Below are 9,436 nucleotides of genomic sequence, written 5' to 3' on the forward strand. Positions count from 1 at the left end.
AAATTGTTCGGCGTATTCCCTCGTTTTCTGATTTGGATTCGCATTTTCGTCTTTTACGAGTAATGTTACAATAAATTTATTTTCAAGTATTTAGGTAAAATGAAGTTAAGTCTTCATAATAAACAATGAAGATATTCGTTTGCTGTTTGAACGGCTATTAAATTAGCGACCTTGGGTAAGACGCTATTAACAGAATAACAGGAATAAAATGAATCCAACTGTCTCTTCTCCTTTTATTTATATGCTTCCGGAAAGTGTAATAACAAGTTTATTTCATTATATTGCGGAATAGGTAAAATTAGTTAATAGAGTTTTATGGCCCTTTTAATGAGCTCCCATTTATAATCCGGCCATGTTCTTTAGGTAAGAGAAAAAAAAACTGTCTATAAAATGAATTATGTAAATAATTTTTTTTAAATATCTGTTCAATCATATTGTTACATATACTACCTCTAATCAAGTATGGTGGCTTTTTTCTGGAAAAAGGAATCCCAATAATTAAGAAATAGAACCCAAGTTGCATTAACAATACACTGAAAACTATTTTTTTGCCAGTATTTATTTATCATACATAAGGCAATTAAAATGAATCCTCCCAGTTTTTCACACGATTCTGTTTGAGAACATGAAGTTTCTGTATGACGTCAGGAACACTGTGCTCACCGTGTACCTTGTTGTCTCGAGTACGCACATTCACAGTATTGTTGGTCTTCTCTTTCTCCCCGACAACGAAGATAAAATTGTATTGCTCAAGCTGAGCATTTCTGATCTTCTTGTTCATGGTATCACCGGGATCTACATCATAGTCAACTTCAAAGCCTGCCTCATGAAGCTGTTTCTGAACGGATTTAGCATAATCATCAAATGGTGGAGCTACAGGCACCACCATACACTGTCGTGGAGACAGCCAGAACGGCCATTTTCCTCCATAGGATTCTGTGAGGATAGCAATCATTCGTTCAACTGAGCCCAGCATGGCTCTGTGGATGATAACAGGTCTCTTCTTTTCTCCTGACTCTGAAACGTAATGCAGATCAAACCTGATGGGCAACTGGAAGTCAAGCTGGATGGTGGCACACTGATGTTGCCGTCTCAAAGCATCGGTCACTGTAATGTCAATTTTCGGGCCATAGAATGCTCCATCTCCAGGATTAAGCTTCCATTCCTTGCCATATTTGTTTAAGGATTCCTTGAGCTGTGATTCTGCCTGGTCCCACATTTCAGTGTCACCAAGGAACTTCTCTGGCCGGGTTGACAACTTCAGCGTAAATTCAAAACCAAAAGTTTCATAAACAGCTGAGAGGAACTCCAGACAACCACTGATCTCATCTTTGATCATCTCAGGTGCACAGAAGATGTGGGCATCATCTTGCTGGAATCTTCGTACACGAGTAAGACCAGTCAGGGCCCCCGATAATTCATTGCGATGCAGAACACCAAAGTCTGCCATGCGAAGTGGTAGTTCACGCCAGGATCTACTGGTGTGTCCAAACATAAGGCAGTGGCCAGGGCAGTTCATGGGCTTCAGTGCATATTTCTCCTTTTCAACCTCAAATGCAAACATGTTTTCAGCATAGTGTTCCCAGTGACCTGAGGTTTGCCACAATTTGGTGTTGTACACATTAGGTGAAATCACTTCCTGGAATCTTCGCTTGCGGTACTCTTGGCGGATGAATTCAACTAAAGTATTGTAGATGTAAGTTCCACGGGGAGAGAAGAAGCAACTACCTGGGCTTAACTCATGGAAGAAGAACAGCTTCTGTTGAATACCTGCAAACAAAAAATAAAATTTAAAAATAACATTATCAATCAAGAAGTGTAATAATCTTTCATAAAATATCTGGTGATATAGCAATAGATAATACCTTCTACTAAAACTTGTTGAAAACAATCAATATGGAGTAAGGGAGAAAGGGAGGGAGGGAGGGAGGGAGGGAGGGAGGGAGGGAGGGGGAGAGGGGGAGAGAGAGAGAGAGAGAGAGAGAGAGGAGGATGCGCGATGAGGAGAGAGGAGAGAGAGCGAGCGAAAGAGAGGAAGGGAGAGAGAGAGAGCGGATAGCGCTGCGAGTGTAAGATCCTGTGGTCGAGAGCGAGAGAGGAGGAGGAGGGAGAACGAGAGAGAGAGTGAGAGAGAGGGAGGGAGAAAGGAGAGAGAGATGAGAGGAGAGAGAGAGAGAGGAAGAGAGGAGAACGAGAGCATGAGAGAGGAGGGAGAGGCGTGAGAGAGAGAGAGGAGGAGAACAGAAAGAGGGGAGAGGAGATGAGAGGAGAAGGGAGAGAGCAGAGGAGAGGAGAAGAGGAGAGGAGAGAGAGAGGGAGGGGAGAGAGAGAGAGAGAGGGAGACCAGAAGGGGAGAGAAGAGAGAGAGGAGAAAGATGGGAGAAAAGAGAGAGAGAGAGAGAGAGAGCAGAGGGAAAAGAGAAGAGAAGGAGAGAAGAGAGAGAAAGGAGAAGAGAGAGAGGAGAGAGAGAGAGGAGAGAGAGATGCGAGAGAGAGGGCGAAATAAAAAAAGATGAGAGAGAGGGCCGGAGAAGGGAGAGAGAGAAGAGAGAGAGATTGCTGGAATGAAAGAGAAGAGGAGAGAGAGGTATCCACAACGAGGGGGGACGAAAAGCAAGAGAGAGGAGATGCGAGAGAGAGAGGGGAGCAGTGAAAGAGAGAGAGAGAGGGAGACAATAGGAGAGGGGAGAGGGAGGGAGAGAGAGAGAAAGAAGAGAGAGACGATGAAGAGAAGAGGGGGAAGGAGAGAGAGCGCGAGAGGAGAGAGGGAGAAAGAGCGAGAGAGGAGAGAGAGATTGAGAGAAGTGAGAGGAGAGAGACGAGAGAGCTGAGGGGGGGGGAAGAAAGGGAGAGAGAGGAAGAAGAGAGAGAGAGAGAGAGAGAGAGAGGGGAGAAAAGAATGGGTGGTGTGGAGGGGGAATGGGGGTGTGGGTGGGGGGTTGTTGGTGGAGGGGTTGGGGGGGTGTGGGGGTGGGGGGGGGTTGGGGTGGGGGGTGGGGGGGTTTTTTTAAAAATATATTTGGGGGGGCGGTGGAGGGGTGGATGGGGGAGGTATAGAAGAGTTGAGGGGGGGGCGGGGGGGGGTGGGAAGCGTTGGGTGGATTGCTGAGTAGAGGGGTGGAGGGTTTGTGGGTTGGGCGAGGAGAGAAGGGATGAGAGAGAGAGAGAAGAGGAGAAAGAGTGAGAAGTGAATACGAGATGGGACAAACATGAGACGTCGAAGAGAGAGAGTGTGGGAATAAAGACAAAGAAACATTAGAGAGGATATGGCTCACTAGCGAGAGAGAGAGAGAGGGAGGAAAGCTAGAAGAAAGAGAGAGAGAGAGAAGGAGGGAGAAGAGAAGAGAGGAGGCGGAGGGATATAACGAGGACTAAGTGAGAGCGAGGAGAAACGGAGAGAGAGGGCATAAAAGTAGAGAGGAGAGAGAGGGCGGGCGGAGAAAAGAAAGAGGCGAGGAGGAGAGGGGAAGCAACGAGAGAGAGGGAAAAGAGAGAGAGAGAGAGGAGGGGGGGGTGAGAGAAGGAGAGAGAGAGAGAAGATGAGGAGAATGAGAGAGAGAGGAGAGAGAGGGCGAAGGAAAGAGAAAGAGAAAGAGAGAAGGGAGAGAAGAGAGAGAGCAGAGGAAGAGAGAGAAGGGTGAATAGGAGAGGGAGAGAGAGAGGAGAGCGAAAGAGAGAGGAAGAGGAGAGCGAAAGAGAGAGGAAGAGAGACAGAGAAAGGAAATGTGAGAGAGGGGGAAAGAGAGAGAGCGAGAGAGCGAGAGGGAGAGGAGAAGAAAGAAAGAAAGTAAGGAAAGAGAGAGGGAGAGCGAGAGATGAGAGGGAGAGTAAGAGAAGCGGAGGAGAGCGAGACAGAGAGAGAGAGTGAGACGAGAGAGAGAGGGAGGAGGGACGGACGAGCGACAGGGAGAACGAGAGAGAGAGATAGAGAGAGAGAGAAGCGGGAGAGGGAAGAGAGGAGAGAGCGATGAGAGGAGAAGTGAGAGAGAGAGCGGAGACGAGAGAGAAGAGAGAGAGATGAGAGAGAGAGTTAGAGAGAGAAGTAAGAAAGGAACGAGCGAGTGAAGAGGAGTGCGGAGAGGAGGAAAGAGAGAGCGAGTGCGAGAGAGGTGAGAGAGAGAGAGAGAGAGAGAGAGAGGAGAGAGGGAGAACGCAAAGAACGAGAAAGAAAGAGAGAGAGAGAAGAGAGAGAAGAGAAGGCACAGAGAGAGATGAGCGAGAGAGGAGAGAAGAACTAGGAGTAGAGAGAAGAGAAGAAAGTTGTGAGAGAGGGAGAGAGAGAGATGAAGAGGAGGGCTGGGCAGGAAAAAGAGAGAGCGAGAGAGCGAGGAGAAGGAAAAGAGAGAGAGAGAGAGAGAGAGAGGGAGGGAAAGAGGGAGAAAGAGAGAGAGAGAGAGAGAGGGGAGGAAAGAGAGAGAGGAGAGCGAGCGGCGAGAGGGAGAAAGAGTGAAAGAGATTGAGAGAGGAGTGAGAGAGAGAGAGAGAGACGGAGATGGGATGAAAGAGGAGATGAGAGATTCGGAGAGAGAGAGATAGAGAGAAGAAGAGGATGCGAGAGAGAGAAAGGGAAAGAGAGAGAGAGAAGTATATGATCAAAGAGAGAGAGAGAGAATGAGAGATGCGAGAAGACGGACAGAAGAGAGAGAGAGAGAGAGAGAAAGCGGAGGGGGTGCAAGAAAAGAGAGAGAGGGCGGGAGAAAGAAAGAGAAAGAGAGAGAGAGAAAAGAAAGAGAGAGAGAGAGAAAAGAAAAGAAGAGAGACGGAGAAAGAACAACTACTGATTAAGAATTCAACAAGCGAGAGGAGACTAAACGAGAGAAAGAGAGGAAAGAAGAGAAGAGGAAGCGGGGTCGAAAGAGAGAAAGAGAAAAACAGAGAAGAGAGAAAGAAAGAGAGAGAAAGAAAGAGAGAGAGGAGGGAGGAGAGAGACAGCAGAGAGAAGAGACGAGAGAGAGGGAAGAGTGAGGAACAGAGACGAGTGAGGGAGAGGGAGTAGAGGAGACTGAGACAGAGGAGGGAAGAGGGAGGGAGTGAGAGAGAGAAAAAGAGAGAAGAGAGAGAGAGAAGGAGAAAGAGAGAGATAGAGTGAGAGGAGAGAGAGGCGCGCGAGAGAGAGACGAACGAGGGAAAGAGAGAGAGCGGATGTGGCGATGACGACGAGGAGAAAGAGGAAAAACGAGAGAGAAAGAGAAGGCCAGAGAGAAAGAGAAAGAGAAGTGGAGAGAGGAAAGGAGAGTGCGTGTAAACGAGAGAGGAGAGAGGCGGAAGGAAGAAGAGAGAAGTGATTGAGGAAAGAGAGCGCGATAGAGAGCGAGAGAGAGAAATTGCGGTGAGCTGCGAGAAAGAGAGGAGAGAGAGAACGAGGACGAAGAGAGAGAGAGAACAGCGGAGAGAAGCGAGAGAGAGAGAACGCGAAGCGAGAGGTGTGGAAAGATAGAAGCGAGAGATGAGAGTAACGACGAAGAGAGGAGGCGAAAGGAAGAGAGAAGGAGAGAGAGAAAGAGAGAGAGAGAGAGAGAGAGAGAAAGGAATGCGAAAGGAGAGAGAAAGAGAGAGAAAGTGAGAGAATGAGAGAGAAAGAGGAGAAAGAGAGGGAAAAACCGAGGAAAAAGAGAAAGATAGGGGAGACAAAAGAAAGAGAGAAAGAGAAAAAGAGAAAAGGAGAAGGAGAGAAAAGGAGAAGGAGAGAAAAGGAGAAGGAGAGAAAAGGAGAAGGAGAGAAAAAGAGAAGGAGAGAAAAAGAGAAGGAGAGAAAAAGAGAAAGAGAGAAAAAGAGAAAGAGAGAGAGAAAGAGAAAGAGAAAAAAGAGAGAAAGAGATATCTAAGCGCGCTCTCGCGCGCTATCTCATCGCTCTTCTCTCTATCTCGCTCTCTCTGCGTCTCTCTCCCTCCCTCTCTCCCTCTATCTCCCTCTCTCTCCCTCTCTCTCCCCCTCCCCCCTCTCCCCCCTCTCCCCTCTCCCCCTCTCCCTCTTCCCTTCTCCTTCTCTCCCCCTCTCCCCCTCTCCTTCCTCTCCCTCTACCCCCCTCTCATCCATCGCCACACCTCCCACCAACATCATCTTGATGGTTAATTGGAGTGTGTTCATGTTTGCAGACACAAATCTATATTTCACATGAAATTAGTTTGGATTAAAAAAAAGTGGAGTATCACAAGTAATAGTAAATTAAATAATGATGGAGTTAATGAAAGTAAATTCTTTCATAAAGTTCACAGAAAGTCTACATGAAAATTCATGGAATATCTGGCCAAGTTTGTTTGTTTGTTTGTGTGTGTGTGTGAAAATGTCAGATTAATTATCAAACTTTTCTTTCTCATACTTGCTCAAGGTCCACTATAACATCAGTGCCAGTCAATATATTTTTTCAACCACTACCAAGTACTTTTATTGGCAAAACATTATTTTTCAGTTTGTAAAAAAAAAATGAGAAGTATGGCTATGCAACATCTATAAGCTATTTGGGAGTGGAAATGCAGCTATGTAGTGTTAAGTTATTACTGAAAGTATTTTGCAATTAACACTTTAATTAACACAATAGATAAAAATAACAACACTTGGGCAACTTGATGGCAAAACCAACTCTAACGTAAAAGCTCATCTTTCTATAGCATCCTCCAAAATACAAACCTAGTTTCCTGTGGTCCCTCTTGGCTGCCTCCTCCTGGAAATGTTTCCACTCTTTCAGCATTTTGGGATCTGGGAAGCTGATACCATAAACACGCTGCAAGGACTCTGCCTCACTGTTGCCCTCCCAATATGATGCCGAATTCTTTGTAACCTGAAGATTATTAAAGATAGAAATATTATGTAGGGTTTCCCTGAAACATTATTTTGAAAATTTTACAACTGTAAACATGTATAAATCCATTAACAATTTTAGAAATCTCTTTCACTTACTGTGAAAGCCTTCACTTTGCCTGTATGACGCACATGAGGCCCACGACACAAATCAATTAGGGGTCCACATCGGTAAACGGTAGTAGTGTCAGTCTTAACTTTCTCATTTAACAGCCGCACCTGTTAAATGTCAACACTCAATTAACTATCTTTAAAACAAGTATACAATATGCTATACTATCTGGGATAACAAACTGTAATTATAATAGTGTACTGAATATTAATTAAATGCGGGGCTTTAAATAGTTATATTTAATATATCAATACTGTGCGCCCGGCAACTGGGCTTTTGATTGCGCGGTACCAACCCATCGTGCTGGGTTAATTATATAGTTATTTATATAACAATATCCAAATCCAAAGTTCTTATTAACCCATTCACACCGAATGACGTCCTATCACATCATGGCCTCTCATTATAGTTGCATTCATATATACACATTTTTCTTGACTTGTCAGAAAAAAAAAAAAAAAAAAAAAACATCCCGTAGTGGGTTAAATATAACTAAACTCTAACATACAAGAGAAAGAAATAATCTGGGATCAAATGACTAAAAAATGCCAAAGAATATCTACTGACCTTAAACTCATTGTACTTGAACATCTCTAGCAAATCTGACTTCTTCATTTCCAGTCTTTCAAATGGTTGCTTCTCTTTTGTTATCTTCTTCATTACATCTTCAATTCCAGAGAAGTCACTAGAACTTACACCAGGACCATCATTGTGCATGTCGTAATAAAATCCATCTTCAATGGGAGGACCATAGACCAGGTGACCTCCGTATACACGTTCAAGTGCCTCACCTAGGATATGAGCAGAGGAGTGCCAGAACACCTGAGGAAAAGAGGTTTTTACTCAATGCTAATCTTCCTGCAGATACAGAGAAAACTGTAATGATGGTTGGTGGGTAGCAATGGGTGGGAAGAAAGTAAATAAAGATCAAACTTGGTTTTAGTGAATTTGAGTTTTACTAGGTTCCACTTTCATTGTACTAGGCAAATATTTTCCCTAATATTCATATTTTTCATTAAATAGTACAAAATGCAGATATGCATCACTGGAAATGAAACAAAGATCTGATTTCTAATGCAAATGTGTGGTATTAGCATATCAGGAAAGTGCTGGTGACAAGATATCATGTTGAGTGGTAGCAGGTAGCGATTGGGCATGTAGTGTTTGGCGGCAGCCAGTGCAGGTGAATAGCTCGAGGCATTAGGCTTATGCATTCAAAATATCCTAGAGCTTTGACCATTTGGAGCCAAAACAGCCCCATCAGCTATGGGTTAACCAAATAAGGACCAGGTGATTTTGGCTCCAATCTGTCTAAACACTGAGGTATTTCAAGCAGACAGGCCTTACACCTCAGGGTATTTGCCCGCTCTGGCCGCAGCCAACTATTGCACACACAATCACTTGGCTAGCCATACAAAAAGCTGTGACATGATATCATGTCCCCAGCAGTAAATGCTCCCACCGCATGTCGTGATAACATGTTACAATGCATTAACGGACTGAGATATATAAGTTCGGCAAAATGGCTTTTTAAATGTTTTACTAAAATCAAATATCTATTCCATCATGGTAGGGTTTCATGAGGATTAAAATGTGAATTTTCAGCTAAACAAAGGTAGCATATCTAAAAGATATAGATTTTTGTTTCCTAACTTTTTAGGAATGTAAACAAATGTAAACTTTCAACAAAATAGAATACATGAGATACTTAAAAGAAAAAGAAAATACAAGTGAAATATAGTATATCTCCATACACTGCGAATTTGCAATTATCATTCAGTCTCCCTTGTTACTTCCCTAGACAAACTCAAGGGTTTAGATAAAATAGGTTTAGGATTAAATAATGACTTGATTAAACTGAGGACATTATCAAAAGTGTGTAGCTCCGAGTCTTCATTTAACCCATTGGATCCGGTTGACGTGATAGCACATATTGTGGTTTTCGCATCAGACGCCCTGGACGAGCTATGAGAGGAAGCCGCGCACTCGGGTAGAGCCAGCGGGCAACCCAGGCTCGTGGCTTGTGCGCCTGAGGCTTATGCGTTCGAGAACCCCGGTATTGCGACTGCGCAAAGCCGGAACGGCGCCGGCATGAATGGGTTAAGCATGTCTGTGTAAAAATATTGACTAGTAATGCCAAGAATCCATGTATATATGCACTGCTACGATGGTTCTACTTTTTTTTATCATTATCATTTTTTTATATATACACACAGATGGTTCTGCAAGTGCTTAAAATAAAAAACCAAAAACCCAAAAAAAAAAAAATAACAAGAAAACAAACTAATAAAAAAAAACAAACAACGATAAAAAAACCCTTTCCCGACGGGGCACACGCTACGCGAAAACCCCAAAGCCGGGCGATTGCAATATTGCATTGAAATCGTCACACTGGCATGATGCCCCGGCATCGGGAGTTTAGCTTTGTCACACGAGTGTGACGCACCGTCGTCATAGGGTTAATAGTCTCCAAGGAGCTAATTAGCATGCCTACCTAACCTAACCTATTTACTCCATTCCTTAAT

At 44.1% G+C, this 9,436-nt stretch overlaps 1 protein-coding gene across 1 annotated transcript; it reads right to left on the bottom strand.

The window, feature by feature from the left end:
• Positions 1-219: 219 nt before the first annotated feature.
• ThrRS (threonine--tRNA ligase) lies at positions 220-9,147 on the bottom strand. The gene is made up of 4 exons (XM_086531584.1): positions 7,479-9,147; positions 6,899-7,018; positions 6,629-6,779; positions 220-1,770 (listed from the first exon to the last, which is right to left on the bottom strand). Exons 1-4 carry the CDS (start codon positions 7,626-7,628, stop codon positions 581-583), a joined length of 1,611 nt encoding a protein of 536 aa, XP_086387710.1. The 5' UTR covers positions 7,629-9,147; the 3' UTR covers positions 220-580.
• Positions 9,148-9,436: the final 289 nt, after the last annotated feature.

The sequence above is a fragment of the Penaeus japonicus genome, unplaced genomic scaffold (assembly GCF_977035675.1).
Source record: "Penaeus japonicus unplaced genomic scaffold, GWHDUDI00000001_assembly GWHDUDI00000003, whole genome shotgun sequence".
NCBI classification, from domain to species: domain Eukaryota; kingdom Metazoa; phylum Arthropoda; class Malacostraca; order Decapoda; family Penaeidae; genus Penaeus; species Penaeus japonicus.

Excerpts from the sequence above, each read along its gene's own strand:
- ThrRS (XM_086531584.1), bottom strand. The coding sequence starts at position 7,628 with ATGCACAATGATGGTCCTGGTGTAAGTTCTAGTGACTTCTCTGGAATT. Across the intron at positions 7,019-7,478 it reads TCAAGTACAATGAGTTTAAG|GTGCGGCTGTTAAATGAGAA; the intron begins GTCAGTAGATAT and ends GACATTTAACAG. Across the intron at positions 6,780-6,898 it reads GCAAAGTGAAGGCTTTCACA|GTTACAAAGAATTCGGCATC; the intron begins GTAAGTGAAAGA and ends AATAATCTTCAG.